This window comes from Glycine soja, chromosome 11, assembly GCF_004193775.1.
Source record: "Glycine soja cultivar W05 chromosome 11, ASM419377v2, whole genome shotgun sequence".
In the NCBI taxonomy this organism is placed as follows: domain Eukaryota; kingdom Viridiplantae; phylum Streptophyta; class Magnoliopsida; order Fabales; family Fabaceae; genus Glycine; species Glycine soja.
In genome coordinates, this window is record NC_041012.1 from 43957355 (window position 1) to 43979598 (window position 22244).

General features: G+C 32.2%; 2 protein-coding genes across 11 annotated transcripts; both read left to right on the top strand.

Annotated features, from left to right (window-relative positions):
- The first annotated feature begins 641 nt into the window (after nucleotides 1-641).
- Nucleotides 642-8075, top strand: LOC114374078 (E3 ubiquitin-protein ligase DA2L-like). Of its 2 annotated transcripts, none has more exons than XM_028331676.1 (9): nucleotides 642-757; nucleotides 1300-1715; nucleotides 2050-2101; nucleotides 2187-2232; nucleotides 2357-2438; nucleotides 2537-2681; nucleotides 2774-2879; nucleotides 6137-6203; nucleotides 7074-8075. In XM_028331676.1, exons 2-9 carry the CDS (start codon nucleotides 1524-1526, stop codon nucleotides 7677-7679), a joined length of 1296 nt encoding a protein of 431 aa, XP_028187477.1. In that variant the 5' UTR covers nucleotides 642-757; nucleotides 1300-1523; the 3' UTR covers nucleotides 7680-8075. The 2 variants fall into 2 exon arrangements, with proteins under 2 accessions (XP_028187477.1, XP_028187476.1); XM_028331675.1 differs by having other exon boundaries at nucleotides 646-1094.
- Nucleotides 8076-16170: 8095 nt separating this feature from the next.
- On the top strand, nucleotides 16171-22223 carry LOC114376505 (interactor of constitutive active ROPs 4-like). Of its 9 annotated transcripts, none has more exons than XM_028334661.1 (5): nucleotides 16171-16442; nucleotides 16570-16688; nucleotides 18823-18904; nucleotides 19982-20064; nucleotides 20838-22223. In XM_028334661.1, the coding sequence occupies exons 4-5, from the start codon at nucleotides 20051-20053 to the stop codon at nucleotides 21955-21957; spliced, it is 1134 nt and encodes a 377-aa protein (XP_028190462.1). In that variant the 5' UTR covers nucleotides 16171-16442; nucleotides 16570-16688; nucleotides 18823-18904; nucleotides 19982-20050; the 3' UTR covers nucleotides 21958-22223. The 9 variants fall into 9 exon arrangements, with proteins under 9 accessions (XP_028190462.1, XP_028190461.1, XP_028190463.1 ...); XM_028334660.1 differs by having other exon boundaries at nucleotides 19985-20064; XM_028334662.1 differs by having other exon boundaries at nucleotides 16604-16688; nucleotides 19985-20064.
- Nucleotides 22224-22244: the final 21 nt, after the last annotated feature.

Sequence of the window (22244 nt, forward strand, 5' to 3'; positions counted from 1 at the left end):
GTTAAGTCTGATTTATATATGTTACTCCCTCTAGGCTTTGTAGTTTGAAAATTATTTTGTAAATATATTACTAGAGCTAATACAAAATAATAACAAATCAAGAAAAAATTTACAAGTCATTTTATAAAAAAAATTTACAAGAAATAAAATTATTTCCGATAAAAGATATACATGGTTTAGAAAAAAAACATATTTTAACAATGTTTTTAATAGAACTTAAATTTGGTTACTGAAATTTAACCATTTTTTTCATTTTCATTCCTACAATTTTTTCTTTGTCCTTACCAAATGTGTTTATCTTTTATTTTGTTTTTAAAGTATTTTAAATAACACTTTAAATGGTAAATAAATACTTTGAACAGTAAAAAAATATTATTTAAAAAACTTAAAAAACAAGAAATAAAATAAATACATTTTACAAAAACTAAAATGATTTCCATTTTAAAAATATAAAAATGAAAAAAAATTTAAATATTTTTAAGCCTTTTATTTAGTATAATGCAAGACCAAAACATTCTGTAAGATAAAACAGAGCGCGCGGGTAATGGAGACGCGACAAAAGAGCGCGTGAAAGCAGGTGGGTTGCAATGACATAGGAAGAAGAAAAAAGAAGGAAGTGAAGGAAAATTATTCTTTCCTCCTTCACTACTCCTTCCTTCCCTTCCCTCTCATCTCTTCTTTTCTCTTCTCTTCTCTTCTTTCTTATCATTTTGTCTCTATTCCTTCTCTCTTTCTCCTGCAACAACAACCATCTAAGGTTCGTTTTCCGATTTCCAATTTCGCTCTTCTCTTCTCTCTCACTTTCTCTCTTTCACTTTTTCCAAACCCTTTCATCATTTCTTCTTCTTCCTCATAACGCTGCTGCTTCACTTCTCCCACTTTAGGTTTCGAACGAATTGATACTACTCTCTCTGTCTCCCTTTTTCCATTGCGTTTGTTTCCGTTTCCTTCTTCTCCCATTGCGTGTGCTTTGTCAATTTGAGTTGTGCAAAGCTTCAATTAGGGTTCCTGCTGTTGCTGCTCTCGCTGATTGTCAATTCGGATTCGTGCTCCGTGGCTTCCGATTGCTTGCGGATTTGTGATTGGAGTTTTTGGTGTGTTGAATTGCTAGGGTGTTTTGGGAATTGGGGATTTTGTGTTTCGGTCGAGTTGGGTGTCGTGGATGCATTGTATGAATAGTGTCGAATTTGAAAATGGTTGAGAGATTGAGTGGCTCTGTTGTAAACTGTGGACTTTTTTTTATGGTTTTGTTTTTGGTGTTTTTGCTCATGTGTCTGCATTTTTTATTAACTGCTGCAGGGATTTCGGGATGCGTTTCTGCGGTCTGTTGATTGTGTTGGTTTGTTGAGTGTGGCGTTAACGTAATTTGGTTTTGAGTGAAGATGATTTTGTGATGTGGTTGAGTGAGTGGTTTTTGTAGTGGAAGGTTTGTTACTTTTGTTGTTGTTGTTGTTGTTGTGTTGGTTTATTTTGTTGAAGAGTTCGGAACATAGTCGGCGGACGAGAAAAATTGGAATTTTTGGATGGGTAATAAACTTGGGAGGAGGAGACAAGTGGTAGATGAGAAATATACGAGGCCGCAAGGGTTGTATAATCATAAAGATGTGGATCACAAGAAGCTGAGGAAGCTAATACTAGAATCGAAGTTAGCACCTTGCTATCCCGGAGATGAAGAAACCGCATACGATCGTGAAGAGTGCCCGATTTGCTTTCTGGTATGGTTTCTATCGCATGCCTTTAATATTTGTTTCTCTCTACTTATCCTGTTACTCTAGCTTTTTAGAAAAAAAAAAGAAAAAGAAAAAAGAAGCAAATATGTCAATTCAACTGTTCACACTTATTTCAAACTGCAAATTTGGCCTCCTGAATACCTTGGTTGGATTCAATGATTTATTAATTGACATCTTTGATATTGAAACAAACTGATAGAGAATCTTTCTGGACTGTTTTTACTTCTCCTTAAAGTCTATTTCAAATTGTGAACTTCACATGTGGATTTTCTAATCATTCCATTGTGTTTTGTTTTTTTTTTTTTTTGCCTGAGTTTAGTATTATCCAAGTCTAAACCGATCAAGATGTTGCACAAAGAGCATTTGTACAGGTAATTATATTATATGGTTATCTTCAGTGGGTATATATTCTGTCATTAGCATTTGTATGCAGCCTGATTATTTTCTTTTTATCAGAGTGCTTTTTGCAGATGAAAGTTCCAAATTCAACCCGGCCTACACAGTATCCTGCATTACTAGTTGGTTGTCTTCAATACATTGAATACATATCTCATAGTTGTCAGTCTCGCAACTTCAATCTTTTGTTGCTTTAATTTTAGAATAATTGTCTGCCTTAACGACTTAAGATGTCCCTTCTGCAAAACGGCAAATTATGCTGTGGAGTATCGCGGTGTGAAATCTAAAGAAGAGAAGGGATTGGAACAGATTGTAAGTGGTTACCTAACATGATTATTGGGTTTAGGAATGCATTTTCAGAAATATTTTCACAACGAATCAGGTTCATGTGCATACTCATAATTATTCAGGAAGAGCAACGTGTTATAGAGGCAAAAATTAGGATGCGGCAGCAGGAACTTCAGGATGAAGAGGAAAGAATGCACAAAAGACTGGAAATGAGCTCCTCGAATGTGAATGTGGCAGTTGCAGATGTTGAATACAGTTCAAATGCAGGTAATCTTTCAACACAGTTCTGGATTTCATCTGTATATGTGTATGTGATTAATCCTAGTTGTATGAATTATTCTTTTATTTCAATCTTGTAGTGTCTTCATCTTCAGTTTCTGTTGTTGAAAATGATGAAATTGTTTCTTCTCAAGACTCATGTGCCACATCAGTGGTTAGAGCAAATGCAACCACTAGGACCAATAGGTATGCTAGCCTTCATTGCCTTTTTTTTCTTCCCAATTTCTTAAAATTTTCTTATTATGTCTCTTAGCATATCTGCATCCAATGCTTTCTCACTGACTTAGGGTATTAAATATTTAGAAATCAACAACTGGAAGAAAATGAGTTGTCATTTCTAATTGCTGAAAAGTTGTATGGGGATTTAACATTGCTTCATACTGACTATAATCCCTTTGTGTCTTATATTTTCCCATGAATATTGCACCAGTTGGATTATACTATTTTCATCCAATATTGAGTTCATTAAGAATGAGAGAGAATAATCTTCTCAGTCTTGTGTGAATTGAGCCAGTAATCTGTGATCCTGTGCCTATAGTTGGTCGGTGATTTAGACCAAATGATCGATAAGGTTATGAGGAGCATACCTATTCTTCATCTGGACTCACTATAATTATGACTTGACTAAATTTAATCATGTAAAGGGTATATAAGTTCATATGTAAGCTGAATTCAAACCATAAACTAATGGAACACTAGTTGTTGCTTGGGTCTACAAATTAGTATTGTTAGTACCCTGATTGACTATCGTTTGCATTAAAATTAACTCCTAATCACTCCCTGAAAGATGATGAGTTCGGGAAATTCATTGAACATTTTAAGCTTTTGTTTTCATTTAAATCCCCCTATAAGATAAGCAGTAGCACTTGATCATATTAGAACGTGAAGAGGGAAACTGAACGATCTTGAGTTATATTGTGACGATTGTTAAGTGATAGTCTTATTGAATAAGAAAGGCAATAGATCTTTAATTTTTTTTTTTTATCATAATTGAAAGGAAATATTCTCAAGTTTTCTTCAGTGTTACTGTTCAACAGTTCTAATCCAGCATCAGGAAATCTGCCTGCTTCTATGAGCTCTGCAGAATAAATGATAATTAAATTCAGCAGCTTCAAACTAGTTTTACTCCAACTAGAGTTTATGTAATTTTTTTGTTGATGGTTGTTTAATTTTGTACTTGCTTATCTTCTGAAGTAGATCAAGAGGGAAATTGGTGTTATAAGTTAGTTATTATTTGATTCCTTGGTTTTGATTCAGTAGCTCTTCTTGAGCCAGTGCTACTATGCTAGTCTTAAAGTTTTGATTCAATGGATGAATATGGTTAGACGTGCAAGAAAGGATGAGTTGCATAACTGGACAAATGTTACCAGTGATTAGCTTTTTTAAAGGAGGATTCAAAATGCAGACCAATATGTGGCAAATCCAAGATTCATTTATTTTTTATTAGAACTTAACCAGCTTAGAGTGATGCTTTTATTTGTGAATATACTTGTGAGTTTAGAGGATTTGCCTTGCTTTTTATGTAAGAGATTATAAAAGCTCCTTCAACTTCAATATCCCAGTTCAAAGGAGAAAACAAATTTACAGGAAAAGATAGCTAAACCTATGCCTTGTTTCTTCTATTTATTGCTGCTCATGTATGCATAATTTGAATTAATAAAGTAATGGAGACAATTATTTAAGAGGTAGAATATTTTATGGATTTTTACTATGTTTTAGTTAGGTTATCACTATCTGCTAACCATTTTGAAACTGACTCCTGTACTATACACTCTGCACATCTTATAGTCTGAATTGATATGTAGATTCTTTAAAAAAAAACCAAAAAATTTAGGACAAAGTATACAAGATTAATGTATTAAAAAACAGTACATGATGAATGCTCTATGTAGTTAGTACAAAAAATTAATATATTTCAATGTTATGTCTTACAGAGAAATTTTTATTTTATGTTATCACCATACTATGGGTTTAGGTAGAAGCCTTGGGTTACCTACTACCTATATAGTTACAATTACTGAACTATGTCACCCCTCGACTTTTGCTCACTATTTTACCTTTCTCTCCCTCACTGTATCTGTGATCTTTGAGAATCTCATTTGCATTTGTATCACAAAGTGGAGTCACTTGTGCTTGATAAACTCCCAAATGGTCAATCCTACTACACTTAAACACTGTTACCGACTTCATCTAGCTTTAGCCCATCTTCATATGTTGAGCCATTTTTTATCTCCTTCAACTCATTATCAAATGGTTGCGATGTAGAATCCCTTCTTTTCTCATCAAGAGGCGTCTCTCTGGTTCAATAGAAACACAATCCCCATTTCTTAAGATGAAGGATTGCTAGATGCTTATTGAAAATGGTTGCAGCTGTGTAAATCACTGGTAATGTCACAGTAGGTAATGTCACAGTAATTGCTGGCCAGTTCAAGAAATCCAAGTCTTAGCACAATTTCAAATTTTATTGGGTTCAGATGAGGTATGCAAGTTCATATTTCCAGTAGGAAAAAAAAGAAGAAAGACAAGATACATTGCTTTTGGGGGCCAAATTTCCTTGAAGTCTCAGCATTGTATTGGTGAAGGTTGGCTGCATAAAAAAAGCGCATGAGAGTGAAAGAGAACAGTTGTACTGTTGGGGGTGAAGTAGTTTCTTTTCTTCCCCCCACACCCCCATTCATGCATCTTTATGGTAGATCGTAAGTAGAAGTGATGAGTGTAAATGTACATTTTTCTTTTGTTTGGTGGTATTGGACATTTGGACTTGTTGGTTTCTCTTTTAGGCTGTCTTGAACACCTGTTAATATGTATGATCCAGCAGTGAAGGAAGCACAGATTCTTTAAATGGTTGCTATGTTGGTATTGGATACTTCTAGCCTGCCTGGTTGCATCCTGTATTTATTATTGAACATTTGTGCCAATGTAGGTGAGATATCATAAGAATTGTATGAATTATGTCTACAGTGACGAGTGTGAGGCTGATGACATTCAATTTGACGCTCTTATTGTTACTTCACATGTATATTTTTGAAACTTCTTGCTGAAAGAGATTTTTTTTTCCTATACTTTTTTCCCTAATCATTGATTGGACCCAACTACTATTTTTAATTTATGATAGCTATAGAGTATGTTAGGTGGGAAATGAGAAGTAATCTTGACCATGCAACTATACATGAATGGAGACTTGTTATTGTATCTGTGTGTATGGGTGCTTTATGAGATGATGTAGCCATATTTTTGTGTTGTGTGTGATACCACACCTATACTTGTGCGACACAGGTGGAGCCTTGTCTCTGTTATTGGTCGTTTAGGCGGACATCCTATTAAATAAATATTAAATACTTGTGTTTGTTTGTGTAAATAATTGCACGAGTTCTTTCATATATTTTGGAAACTACATGCTGTGGGCTTACATTGTATGTTCTCCCAAATGCGGAAAACTGCAGAGATGATGAATTTGACGTTGACCTTGAGGACATCATGGTCATGGAAGCAATTTGGCTTTCCATTCAGGTAAAGACTTTTTTTTAATATGCTTATTTGTAAGTAAGATATCAATGATTTAATTTGTTACTAAAAAGTGAAGATCACCGTGGAGAAAAATCCTTTATGTTTAAATTTCTTTATTTCTTGTGCTTGTTTTAGGTAGCATTATCCAATATTCATACTTTATATATAAATATTTATGGAATTAAATAACTTTTGAATGTGTGTCTGTGTTTGACAGTATCCCTCATTCATGTCTGTGTCTATAACTAATAGCTTTGAACCAACCCTTTATTAAAAATATAGAAACTTTTTGTGCATTATCAAATTTTTATCCTCTTAATTACCTGGTGATCTTCAATGTAAGTCACATCATTAGAAAGAAATTTACTTTCTATATATACCTAGCTCAAAACGATTAATCATTGTTGATCTGTTAAGGTGAAAACAAGTTATTCATACTTAAATGATTTTCAGTTTTTATCAATTAGGTATAGTATGAATGCAAGTTTGCATCTTGTCAGTTTGCAATGGCACTCCAAAGTCCAAAACAGAGGCCCATCTTTTATTATAATATGATTTTGGGTAACTGGTAGATTTCTTTGGAAAGCAGCCATACTCTGCAATCCAGATCTTTCCTAATTTTTTTAAGTAATGTTTATATAGACTTGGGTTCACTGTGTAGTCTGTACACAGTAGCATATCCACCGTTCAAAGTATATTACAACTATAAATATGTGCATATTATGAAACTCAATGGTGGGTATACTGTCACAGTGCCACATACAAGGTTCAGTGTACATATAAGTCTATATTAACACTGCTGCTCAATGGTTTGTGTTTGTCAGTTTGTTTGATGATTGTGATTGACTTAAAACGTATATATTAAAACTGCAGGAGAATGGCAGGCGGAGAAATTTATCTTTTGTCGATGCTACTTCTGGACACTATGTAGCTGACGGCCGCTATGTTTCATCCGTCTCATCTGTCTCATCCGTCATGGGTCCACCAACGGGATCATCCTCGTCTCCATCTGGGGGTCTCGCTTGTGCCATTGCAGCTCTTGCTGAGCGCCAGCAAATGGCTGGAGAATCATCTATGAGCCTCACCAATGAAAATATGCCATCATTCAACACCCTACCGGGTTCCAGAAGATTTTATAACAGACTTGGTAGGGATATGGCTAATTATCCGCCTGGTGACAACCTCAATGAGGAGCCACTGGATGAAGCTGTGACAATGACTAGGAGTCATGGTGAATGGGACATGGACCATGGGACACAGTTGACTGAAACAGCAACCAGCTATACAAACTCTGTCGCAGCAGAAGATCGTGGTGAACTATCATCTTTGCCACGGTCTGATGACAATGATGGAAGCCTTCAAAGTGCCACAGAACCCATTGTTCCCGAGAGTTTTGAGGAGCAGATGATGCTCGCCATGGCTGTCTCTTTGGCTGAAGCTCGAGCCATGTCAAGTGGACAGAGTGCTTCTTGGCAGTAGTTTTTGGTTGAGGTGCTGGTTTAATCTTTCTTAAATTGGTGATGCTTGCCTTGGCTATTTGACAAGCCAAGTCCAAGGTTGAGAATTTGAGGGAAGTTCACTCGTATGCAATTTGTTCAAGGATCAGGTAGTGATCTCTTCTCACAAATTTATATATATAAGTATCAAAAGAAAACTAATGATTCTAGTTGGTGAAAGGTTGCTGCTTAATGCCATTTTTTTTACTTGTGCTCGATGTCCTCTCCTGCCCCCTCATTGGTTTTCTGTAAATAGTTTGTCTTTGATAGATGTACTCTCATTCTTACAGTAATATATGGCACATTTTAGACACGTACTGAAGAAGAAAGGGAATTAAAATTCTGTCATGAAATTTTTTTATGTGGTTCTATTCATTGAGATCTGACTTTATATAGAAGTTATGCTTGTAAGGCGTGACACTTAAAATTTATCTGCAGAACTCACATAAATGGGTAGATCTGTGGGTGGATTTTGTAGCTTTTTGGACCTAGGAAGGAAAATGAGTTAAATGTGGTTTCTCAAAGAAGCTTCCCCACCCGTCCTCCCTTTTTTTTTTCTTTGCTTTACACGCATAGGTGAAAGCAAAGGCGGCTGTAACTCATGTTAAACTGTTTTATGGTAAGCTGTATAGTTACCCTGGGAAGCAGTTCTCTATGTTCATGAGAATTGTGTGTGAATTTCTTTAAATTTGAGACATGTTATTTGCACAGATGATGCCTGTCACCTGCTATTAACTTCTCATCTCATTTATCTGTTTCTTCCTTTCTTTCTTTTTTCCCCCAATCATCTGTGTGTTTTTTTTTTGTCTGTATTTAACCTTTATCATCACTCCATGTATCTTTTCCCATCTTGATATTGTTCGTGGGTGACATTGGAAAAGAAAAGATATGGCAAGCAACTGTACTTGTGCAATTGGCATTGCCAGTGAGTAGGCATCAATTCCCGAGCCATAACATTTCCATGCTTAACTGGCTAAGATAATAGTATGTTAGGCAAGGACACTTGCCTTATTATGCCCTTTGTGCGATGAAAGTAATTGGATTGAGACTAACGTGCACAATGAATAGATATAGTTGCAGACTAATGCTTCATTGTTCATTAGAAGCCATAGCAAAATATCTTCCAAGTCTCTCTGCTTCCACATTGCCAACTTGCTCTCTATAAGAAAGGGATTCAGAGTAATCGAGATGATTGATCACCTAAGAGCTCTATTTTATTTAAAAAAAATAAAAATTGAAACGCTTGTAAGAGGGTTTTTTTTTTAATGTTCTTATACGGGCTGATAATTTCGTAATCAAAGAAGTTGCTTTGGGCACCAATAGAATTGCTGGTACACCTAACAATTTTTTAAAATTCTCATTATACCCCTTTGTTATAAGTGGCTTTCCTTCTTCACTTGTTATTCACACGGTGTTTATTTTTTCCTTCACCTTCGTTCATTGGAAGAATTTGTCGTTTGTTCTTGTGGTTGAGGTGCATTTCGTGGTTTGTCATCGACAAGTAGTTGTGTCAGGTAAGTTCTTGTTTTTTTTTTTTTTTTGCGTAATACTTATGGATTGATAGTCCGTAAGAAATTTATGGATTGAAAATTCGTAAGAAATATATGAATTTCATAATTCTTTTTATAGATTGTTAATCTGTAAATTTCTCTTAAATTTATTTTTTTATATAACTTTTTTATTGTTTAATTAGAAAAAAATTAAATTGTTAATTAAAAAACATTTAAATAGATATAGTTTGAATATTCATTTGAAAGTTGTAGTTTGTATACTTTGAAAGTTATTAATGTCAAAATTTATACATAATTTTTTCTTTGTTTTTAATATTAATAAATGCAATAAAAAACACAAAAATTATATGATAGTATAATTACTGTGTGGTTATGGTTTTTTTTAATATTTTGTTAAAATGAACGAAGATCAGTGGATGTATGATAGTATATTGATGTGAATGAAGAACATGTTGATTGTTCATATGCGTTCATTATTTTTCATGTATTAATATGATTTATTGTTATTAAAGTAATTAAATGAATGTCCGTTGAACACTAAACTTGTATGGATTTCTTTGAAAAAAGAATGGTTATCAAAGCTAACATTTTTGAATTGACTATAGTGAAATTGGTTAATCACAAACAAGATTTTCCTAAGAAGAATGGTTATCACCGCTTCTGGAAGATATGAATCATGTGAATTTAATAAACAGCAAAAAAGTTGAATTCAGCTCCAGCGTATGGGCACCAACTATAAAATTTATTCTTTTAGCATGATTTTATGATGCAAGCTTTTAGTCCAACTGTATGAAGTATGAACAGTCTTTTTATAAAATCTGTTCGTGATGTGAAAAGAAAATGATGATGATGATGATTCATCTACATTTTTTTGTATAAATTATTCATGTGTCTCATAACTCTGAATTATTTTAAAATATTGGTAATTTAAAAATACTCATACACTGTATAGTATATGTCTTGAACAGATGATATATGGGGGGGGGGGGGGGAGTAGCACAATAAAACGCTTAGAATAAAAATTGTGAAAGAATAATTTATTTACGAAAATTACTACCAGACAAAAAACTCGGTACTATTAGCTCTGTTAGGGAAAGTCCGTGTCTCAACATTTTTTAAATGATAAAAAAAATAAAAGTTAAATATAGTTAATAAAAAAATCAATAATATAAAAGTTATCAGAAGTTAATATAAGTTAAAAGAAAAAAAAATTAATTTAAGAAATAGTTAATAAAAGTGAAAAGTAATTAATGGGTGTTTATCTAATTTAGTTAGTGAGTCAGTTTTAATTTACATAATTTAATAGAATTAATTATTGTTACTATTTTAATATTATTAAAAATAATGATAAAATAATCTAAAAAATATGAAAACTAAAAAATAGTTACACAAAATTATATCCTCTAAATATATTGGTACAGATGATTATGATTATTCACGTCGTACGCTTTATCTTTTAATTAAAGTGGACCCATCATCTTAAAAGTTCCAAACATATAATTAATTTGAGCTCTATATAGAAAAGTCCATAATCATTCCAAAATTATGCATTATGGTTTTGCTTACCTCTACCTTAATATTTTACCACAAACCTATGCTTTGGAATATTATTTTATTACTCTTTCATTTCAAAGGTAGACCAAATTTTCAAAGATCTCATACACACATACTAAAGATATATTGATCCAATACCATGATGGCCACTGTCTTTAAAAAATATTTATAAAAAATTAAAAACAAAGAAATACTAAATTGGTCACCGATTTGATTAATCTAGTGTTGCGTGTGAGCATGGTCACTCAGTCAACTAATAATGAGGTTGGGCCAATGAAATGGTTGAAGAGATATCATAAGCATTTAAGCTTCACATGCATTGTCACAAATTCTCAAAACATAAGAAATCCCATCCACCTCCTTCCCCACTCACATGCATGATCTTTAACTAACAGTATGTTCTATGGAAAAAATAAAAATAAAAAAATGGAATGAAAAATGAAACTGTTCTATTACCTATTCCTTATTATTTATTTATTTATTTGGAAACAAAAAACTTCAATGATAATAACATCTCACGAACCACACTCTTCTACTGGTGATTATTTGACTAGTATCAAATGTGGCCCTGATCCTGGGTCCTGTACCTTATATTAAGAACAGTGTTTTAACAATGTAGGGTTCTGCACTAGGAAACATACATGGGTATGGTAGTACATCCCATGTTGAGATTGTCATGGAAAAGTAGTAGTACACTGGCATACCATTAATTGTGGCAAAAAATTGCATTTAGATCCATTGAACATCCATTTGTAAATAGCCACCTGAGTTTTTTTTTTATTCAATTAATTCCTAAAGTATAACTATTATCACAATAGATTCTTTAATTCATTTTCTATTAAATTGAAAATAGTTGTTAGTAATGTTATTTCCACATAATTATTTACTTGCTGACTTGACAAAACTATTAGTATCTAATAAAAAAATGACGAGGTTTTCAGCAAAATTCAGTTCGCAGGAATCTGGAACGCAATGGGAAATTTGAGATTTTATAGTTTTTATTTTAAATTTATGACGAATAGTGTATATATAAAATTATAATAAAAATCAACAAACCCTATCAAAGTTGGTAAATAACTAACCATGGGCTTGGTTGAACATCGTAACTTTCATTACACATGTTACTTTGAAAGTGATTGTTTCTCGTCATCTTTTCTTTCCAGTAATATAAATATGGGAATATAGATTTTTTATATATATATGCATGAGTACTATAATTAAATCCTTAAAAGTCTAAAGAAATTTTGGTGAAAGTAATCAAACAAAATTAATTTAGAGTAGAATTAATTTTACTCTTTTTTGCATGTTTGAGTTGAAGGAAAAAATATAACTTTGGCACTAAATTGAAATTTTTATACTATTATATACTTTTGAGATAAAAAAATTCAAACATAAATAAACTCACTGTAATTTTACTAAATCAACATCACCCAAAGTTAAATTTGTAAATTTTCACTCCACATTAAAGTTGAGTATTCACTCTTGAACAAAAAGGCTTTTAAGATATTTCTTTTTGGTAAACAAATTGATTTTTCCTAGATCAAATATCCCACATTTAATTTTATCTTTTTTACATTTTTTTATTTCTCTCAAATACTATTACTTAAATTTAGTTAAACCTAATTTGAATGTTGACATTATCAAATAACAGACATAACTATGACTCTTTGAGTTTTGATTAATAACTTATTCCTATTAAAATAAAAAAAAATCCTCACTAATGACAATAAAAAATCTTCTTTTTTCAGTATATAGAAGGAGTGAAAGACCGGCCTTCTTTCTTAAGATGTATAGTTTCAGCATGTCATCATGATTTAACAAAGATGATATGCGCATATCTCTTTAATTTTATTTAAATTAAAAAAAATGCTGGTTGTTAATTTAAGGACAAAATAAAAACATATTATAGTTTAGGTTACTGGTTGCAAATAAGTCAAAGTTGTGCCCCAAAACTAGATATGCAGTAAGTAGTGATTGAGACTGAAAACAAAAATAAAATTATTCAGAGAAGCAAGACACGAAACAAATGATGGGAGGTCAGTGTCTGGCACCAAGGTCCCAAGTGGTGCTACCATGGAGCCAATTATGATGACTATCATGGTACTATGGAAAAAGACAAGTCGAACATGGTGTTTTAGTTTGCAAGGCATGTGGAAAGGAATTTGGTTCGGCATTTTCTTTGTTAAACTTCAAATGGGGTTTCTCCGTGCCCCTCTCATCTAATACAAGTTCACATATTTAAGATCATATGCAGAAGGTTAAGTTCAACTGTGCTTTTTAATTTAAGTTAAATAACTACGGAATTTTGTGTTGCTAGTGAAGTTCATAATATGAATATTTAATTTACTGTGTTGGCGTGCGAAACGTAGAACGTAGATCTTGGTCGTCTACTCGTTTAGGTGTATACTTGGGTAACCATTTCAAATGGATGTTGGAATCAAAAAGATGTTTGCAGAAGCATCCCCCACCTTCCCAGACCTTCTTTTTGCATTTCGTTTGTGTTAAGCCATTGGACGTGGTCTTAGATTGCAATTCAAATATGCTCTAGCGTGGTCAGAGACATCAAACAAATGAAGAAATTCTTAAGAGTATATTTGGTTAAGAAAGGAGAGGTATATGAAAGGAAGAGAAAATAAATAGAAAATCAGATAATTTTTTAAGTTGTTTGGAAATATATGATTGATTTAGTCACAAAAGAAAAAAAAATGTTTCAAAGTCAAATCTTTTACTCACAAAATTAATCATACTAACAATTAATATTTGTTGATAACAAAAACTAAATTTGTTTAGTTAGGTAGAAATGTAAAAGAAAAGAAAAAAATCGTATATAATATGACATAAATGTCTTTAATAAAAAATGATATAAAGAAGGATATTTGTGTTTTTTTACATTGTTAAACTTTTTTTCCTCTCTTCCAATTTGGATGCATGAAAATTTTAGGTAAGATTTATTAAAATACAATCATTCTTTACTGTAACACTCTAAATAAAGGAAAGAAGCATATTCTTTTCTTTTTCATCTCTTCCATCTTCCAAGTAGAAGATAAAAGATTTTTCTTATTTAAATATGTGATCATGCAAATTGAATGTATGTTGCTGAACCAACTTATAAATTATTAATATTAAAATAATTATTTGTATTTTGAAATTTGACACATATTAATTTTAGTGTTACTTAACTTTTATTCTTTGATAAAATATTTTATTTTTCTTTTATAGTTATTATTGTGAAGATAATAACATTATTTTAACTTCTTAGATAAATATTCTATTTTCCTTTTATAGTTATTATTGTGAAGATAATAACATTATTTTAACTTCTTAGATAAATATTCTATTTTCCTTTTATAGTTATATTATAGAGATCATTATATTCTTTTATTTTTGGACAATATATTTCAATATTATTTGTTAATAGTATTTTCATTTTACGCTTCATTGTTTCGAAGTCTATAAATAATTACATTTACAAGACTTTACTAGTCTTTTTTTATAATATATAATTCGTGAAAGTTCTTGTGTTATGTGAAGTGATAAATGCTCGTAATATTTTTTTAACTCAATATTTGTATTTTTTTTGGAAAGGTAATATTTGTAATTTTGGATCTTAAAAACATTTAATTTGTCTTATGATACTGATGATCAACATTAATAATGTTTTGATAAATTACTATCATAAAATTAACATTTTGAATATTTTATATAAAATTTGATATATATATATATATATATATATTTGTAAAATGAAAAAAATTAAAAAATATCAATTTACAGGGACTAAATTTTTTTAAAAAATAAACTTATAAGAATTAAAATTAAAAATTAAAAATACAAACTTACAGCAAACAAAAATATATTTAAACCTTTTCTTTGACATGAGACTTAAGATTAGGGCTAAAATTAGTACATACACCAATCACAACGGGTGGAAACTAATACACTCATAATCATCATAAAATTTACATTTAATATAACTAATTATATTGTAAATTATTGTGAGACCTTGAGAATTTAAAACTCAAGGCCCTTGCAATTAGTAGCTCTTTTAAAATTTCGGTAACAACCAAGCTTCAAAGAAACCAATGTCTATTTGTGTAGTAGAGTTTCATGTGACACTAGTTTGCACACATCTTAATTTTAAGCATATAAAAATAAAAAATAGTGCTACATTCGTACCTAATTATTAATTTAATCACTAGTAGCATACATAAATCCACAGAGTTCTTAGATGATTCTATGTCAGGCACGTGGACAATTTGGCTAAGAGATTTCGTCCACTCATACACATTACCTAAACGGAAAGCAAAGTCCATTCTTTATACGCAACATTTTTCATTAATTGTTTTATACTATAGTATTAAATTGTTATTGTTGTTTATATGGTTAATAGTAGTGTGGGTAAATAATTATTTTTTATATGAATGTGTATTTCGCTGATAAATGTATCACTGAAAGATGAAAATAAAAAATTTAGTTTATGAAAATGTAATAAATATATTTGGTCGTTAACTTCCGTCAGTCACCATTCATAAAATAACCTACATGACACAAAAGCATGAATTTGTTATTGAAATGATTGTCAATGTGACTATGCTGACTAGATTGGATGAAAATGTCAATAAGATATCATTTTTGGACGTAAATGTTAGTAATTTTTTGTTGGATGAATATGTCTATTTTTTATTGGAGGAAAACATCAGTATGTTCCATTGATCAAAATGTTAATAAATTATCATTATTGGACGAAAATGTCAGTAATTTTTTATTGGACCTAAATATGTATGTTTCTATCAGACTAATTTGTTAGACCTGAAATTTTATTTTATTTAAGGGTAAAATATAATTTTTGGGTAAATTTTTGCCATTTTTTATCGTTAAAAACATAACATTACAATAATCACTTAAAAAATATATTGACAAACATAATTTAAAATAAACATAATAATAACAACGATAATATTGTCAGCGAATTACACATGTAAGGATAAAAGTGATTATTTATCTTAGCCCTATTCCCCAAAGATTGGGAAGAAGAAAAATCAACAAAATATTACATGACAAATATGTTCTTATGTTGACAATTAAAGATGGTCACATAAGTTATTTTATTAACCGTGACAGACATATATATTTATCGTATTTTTAATATTTTCAAAAATTAAATTATATTTTTATTTTTCGTATTTATGAACGAATTATACGTTTAAACATAAAAATCACTATTTACCTTGGTAGTATTATTCAAACCCTTGTGAGTTTTGAAATGCAGAGCTCAAAGCACGCACCCTTGGACAAAACAAGAGGAAAATGTTAAAAAACTGGGAAAGATTTTTGAATTGTGGAGAAACTGACAAAAAGACAAGAGCTCTTGTGTAAGATACACAAGTTAGATTTCCAAGATGGCAATGCTCTCATAATAATATTAGAAGACATTAATTATTGTGAAGAAGAATCATTTTTCCCAAAATGACCCTTTTGTTTTGTTTCTGTACTCTTCCTCCCCCCAAAGAGTTTGAAAGTTGCACACTCATAAATAAGCCACCACCTAGATAGTGTCACAGTTCATAACAGCTTTAATTCAAACTTTCAAAACCCCATTTTTATTTTTTTTTCTTTATCTCTTTCTTTCTTGTGTGCCTTTCTAGCGTCTTGGACTTCCTGGTTTTCTGCTTCTTTCTGGGGTATGACTTTTTCCCTTCATCATTTTCTCTCTTTTTTCTCTCATTTTGTTTCAAATATATATATATATATATATATATGCAAATACAAACCACTTTAAGTTCATTTCCTCAACTTTGTGTTTATTAGTCTTTGTTGAGAGATTTTTCTCTCTTCCCATTAGTGATGAGATGCTTTGAGATCCTTCAACAGTGTTAGCTGATTGACACCATTGTTCTCTCTTCTCGTGCAAAATAGTGTCATCAAAGGTGAGTGTTTGAAATCTAAAGTATATTCTTATCATTAGTATTGTTCATTAATTTCATAGAACAATAGAACATGTTTTGTTTTATATTTCCACGATGCTTTTGAAATCTATAGTACATTTTTTTCCATTGTCATTTCTCTTTACTTTCTGCAAATATAAGCAATTTTCTTATCACACGTGTGGTGGGCTGACTTTGATTTTTGTTTTTGGAGGGGAATGAATATTAATTTTTTATCCTCAAAGTTTCCAACTTTCTATTGTTTTTCTTCAGTTTTTGAGTGTTTCTTTGCCTACTAAACTCGTAAATGAACACACATTCGGAGAATGCTCACCATGCCATCAAGATCTTATCCCTTTCAATTGTTCCTCTGCAGTGTGCAGTGGCCATTGACCCTTGTCTTCTGAATGCCATTTTTTTTATAGTATTAGTTTTTTATTTGTCAAATCATTTCATTTGTATATCTTTTAAAGAAAGTTTTTATGATGCCTAATAAATTATACTTTTAAATCTTTAATTATTACCATGGTGTCTATTAATCTCAGAAACAGATACAATAATTTAATGGTATTTAATAAATGTTACTTTTAAAACTTTAATTATTACTACTATGGTTCCTATTAAACTTCGAAACAGGTACAATAATTTAATAATCATTGATACCATTAGGAGAATAAAAATATCCATTGTATTCTTCAGATCTTTATATGTCTGCAGGTGGAGTAATTTTTTTTTTTCATAAGCGATTTTTACAATTCATGAGCAATATTTTTACAGTGTTATATTTCATTTTGCTGTACTGTGTTTCTGTATCATTTACTATTTTGAAAGGTTGATTTATTTTTTCACTATTTTTATTTTTATTGAATCTTGTATGGCATGAACTAATTTTTTTTTCATTAGTCTCACATTTCACGCGCACGTGAGTGCGTGATTAATAAATCAATGCAATTTGTCTTATGTTACGTTTGGTTGCATGGTTTTCTTTTCTCTTTGAGTCCATCTGCCAAACATGGCAGTAGGGAATGTGGTGTTGTGTTGGAAGGATTTGAGAAGAAAAGTAAAGAAAATGTGATTAATATTTAAGGACATCGAAGACCCTCTTGCTCTTTGGAGAGCCAAAACTTCCGAACAAATTGCTTTTATCTATGTGCTATTCCCTTGGATGTGTGGTTACTTTCTTTGTCTGAATATGTGTCATGAAGATATTAGTTTCTTGAAACCACGTTTTTGTGAAAAGGGCATATTCTACTATACACATTATTCCGTTATCTATTTGTCCTCATGCAAGGTTTGTAAGAGTTTGACAAAAAAGGTACTTTATGCTATCTTTTTTGACTTTTGCCTAAATTTGTGAAAAAGAAAAAAAAACTAAAATTTATGCTATCTGAATTTCTTTAATTTAAAAAGGAGAAAAAGAAAACTCATGCTTAGAACTCAACATTTAAGTAGTACAAATGTTTTTTATGAAATATTTATGTTATTCACATGTTGCATAACTTTTCACACATTATCTATATCTAGTGTGAAAGAATTGTCATTGTCATAACAATTCATAGTTTTTAATTGCATTGGTTCAAAAAGAGTTGTATGTGGTCACATTATGTTTTTAAGGCTAAAGGTAAATGAACGAAAGTTCACTACTACACTACAAGAATTTGAATCTCTCTCTCTTCATATGCTTCTGTATCCACTATGGGGTAGTGGTGCCATTCCATTTTATAATGTGGGGTCTTGATGGGTTCGGTTTCCTAAAAGGGAGAGACAATTCCAGAGAGAAAGGATATTCTACCATCTGAATATCATTTTCATTTCTGTGAAATGTCATTTGAATCATATAAATAAATAAATAAAAAGAGATAATAAACAGAAGAATATATTTACCAAATAACTGTGGGCTCCAACATTACTTTTATTTTTTCTGGTCTGTGATGGTCAGTCCCCACAATTTTCATAATGACACAAGATCTTGATACTGATTTTCCTTCAATAATTGTTTTACCTACTGCTATCTACAAGTTACATGGACTGATTAACTTCCCAACTATTGATTTTTTTCTTAACAAGTTTGTTTGTGTTACAATTATTCTTTTTTTCTTTTGATGTTAATGAGCTAACCTTTGATGCTTGCTATTAGGCTCTCATCATTGCTAAGCTACTGATTCAAAAAAGAAGTCCATGAATAACAAACTACATTAGACTACAAATCAGAAGCCAAGGTAAAAAAAAGCACTGATATGACTACTATTTGAGGTGTACCCTCTGTCAACACCATTATATACCCACTTGAATATGTGGTGGGCCTAGTGCAATTAATGAGGAAGTGAAAATAGTGTTTACTTCTTTGCTAGGAATATCAGGTTGCTTATATATATATATGGGTCACATAAAAATTCTTTTTTGCCTTTCTTGGGGTGATTGTTTTGTATTGTCTCTATGAGTTTTAAACTGTGGACCATTGTTTTGTATTAGGTTGCATTTACTCCGTTTGTGTAAAACATGCAACATTTACAGCCCTTACATGCTTTTAAACAAAGCAAAAAGCACCGAATAAAGTAGGTTCTGACTCTGCATGCTTTCTTGCTCTTGGGGGTGGTATTAAAGGCATACTTTTATAGCATGTCATTGTTTGAACACAGGACCAGTGTGCGATGTGGGGCTGCTGCTTTATTCATCTTTTTTTATTTTTATTTATCTCTTATTGATTTTTCGGAAAGGGTCTTCTACCTTCCTAGTTTCTAGTGGAAGATAAATTTTGGTGTCTTGGGTTTAAATCAATTGCCTTTTAGTTAAATAGTCACGGTTGTAGTGAGTTGGCTCCTTTATGATAATGTGGGCTCAAGACTTCCAAGGTCATAAATGTACATGGCCATTGTGAATTTCTTTCTCCCTCTATATCTCCTCTTACCTAATTATGGTTTGAAGGAGGTTGAGGCTGGATGTGGGAATATAAAAGCCTAACTGCCATTTACTTGAAACTACTCCATTTGCTTCTTATAGTGCTTGTAGAGAGGGATAGTGAAATGTTGAAGAATGTTTTCTCATTGTCATTTCTCTACTGTTAATAAAAGTTGGCAAGTGCTAAATTGCTAAAAAGGTTCCATGCTCCTACTCCTCACCCCTTTTGTTATAAATGGTGCATTGTTTATCTTGTTGTACCATTTATTCTATCTATATAAGTAGGCTATGCTCCTTCTTTTATAAATATAATTATGTATACTGCTTTTCATGTTTCTAGATTGGATGGGGCTCACTTGTTCATACAGTTTATTCATTTGAACTTGCATTTTTGTTAGCAGGTGAGACTTTTTTAGCCAACAAATCCTTCACAGTATTTCATCGTTTGCTATCTTCAAGCATATCAAATGCCAAGATCAAGGTGTGATAGTCGTATACCACTTGTAGTATGATATCCTATTTCTTTCTGTTTTCCTTGTTCATCAACCAAACAATGCATACCACTGTTAGACCTTAGTGCTGTCTCTGCTGCATAAAAGAAATCGTGGTGCATTTGTAAAAATCATATTGATATTTGGTTCTTCCCTGGTTCCAATTTTATTGATATATCCGCACTATATAGCTTTAACTCTCCATCTTCTCTAATGAATAAAATCTGTATGATGAATGGAAATGTATCGTATCTGTTAATGATGAAAACTACTTCTGAGCCAGCACTTTTAAGCTAAGTTTTGGGTTACATTGATTGTTGAGTGTTTTAGAGCCTCTTTGAGCAATTATTGTCACTATCATTGAGAAATTCTGCATAACATACTGATGCCTTGTAAGATAAAAATTATTCTTTGGTGCCTGATGGAACAAGCCAAGTTTTGAAGTTCAAAGTGTTTTGACAATATCAGTACATGATGATCAATGTAAGGATGAAGGTTCAGATCACCATTGTGAAGTCTGTTGAAACCGAAACGTGGTTTCTGTCTGTTTTTGCCTAAAGTATACAATGTTATTGTTGATCTCTATGCTATTAATCATGTTATGATATATTATTGAAAATTGGATTCTTACAACACAAGTTTGATGTGGATATTTACTATGTTGTGTCCCATGATGAGAAAAGCCAGCCAATTCCATATCCATTTTTCAGTTAACTAGTAGTTTCTTTATATAGTTTTTGATGAAGCCTTCATTTCCAACCAGGGGGTCAGAGTTGCCTCAAAGGCAGTCTCCACGAGGTGCACATCAACATCGGACATCAAGTTCTGACTCTGATCCATTGCATCATCGGCCGATTGCTGACCGAAGTCCAAAGCTAGGAGATCGGCGTTCCCCCAGAGGTACTCAATCTGAGGGATTAAATCAGAAGAAGCTAGGAACTCGCATTGCAGATTTGGAATCTCAGCTTGGTCAAGCACAAGTAGAGTTGAAAGTTTTAAAGGACCAGCTAGCTTCTGCTGAAGCCGCAAAGAAAGAAGCTCAAGATGAGCTAGTGAAGAAAGCTGTGCAATCAGTAGTGCCAGTGGTAGAGAAGCTCCAAGAGAAATCCACTTCCAAGAATGCTCCAGAGACTAATAAAACTGAAAGCAAATCCCAAGATATTATACCTGATGACAACCAACAAGAGACTGATGTGTTTGAAGTTCCAATTGAGAAGTTGACAATTGAATTCAGCAAACCTGCTGATCAATCAGAAAAGGAAACTCAACCATCTGAAGACTCTAACGCACCAGCAATATCAAAGCCTTCTGTGGATGAACACGAACTAACACTAAAGAATGACGAAATTGCATTGTTGAAAACCGGTTTGGAAGAGAAAGGAAAGGAGTTAGAGTCCATGACTAACGAAAAGGAGAATCTGAAGAACCAACTGAATGAAGCAGTTTCAAAAGTGTCTGCTGCTCAAACCAAGGAAGAAGAAATGACCTTGCAGTTGAACCAACTGAGAGAAGAGTTGGAAGCCAGTAAAGCCAATGGAGACAAGTTGGATGAGAAGTTGAAATCTATGGAAGCAAGAAAGGAGGGGTTGGAGTCAGAGATGAAGAAGCTAAGGGTGCAAACTGAGCAATGGAGAAAAGCAGCAGATGCTGCAGCAGCAGTGCTTGCTGGGGGTGTGGATATGAGTGCAAGGATTCCTGAAAGGTGTGGCTCCATGGATAAGCACTTTGGTGGCACATTTGAGACACCTGCTGGTAGATACAATGGCTATGTGGGGTCTCCCGGTATGGCTGATGTCTTGGATGATGGTTTTGGAGGTGGTAAGAGGAAGGGTTCTGGGATTAGAATGTTTGGTGATTTATGGAAAAAGAAGAGCCAAAAGTGATTTATGGCTTATATATTCAGTGAGTGAATTAGTAGTACTTTAACTAAGGTCATGTTTTGATGGTAGCAGAAACTTCCAAAGCAGTTGCTTACTGTTTTGCATCTTTCTGGTATCTTTAGTCTTTTGTGGTATTATTAAGGCCATTAAGCGTGTAGTGTTACTGTTGCATCATCTGTGCAAGGTAGTGATGTGAACTTTTTGAAAGATGGATTATATATTTCACTTCTCCTAAAGCTGTGATGAGCACTTTTACTTGTTTTTAGGCATATTCTCCGGTTTTGCACTAC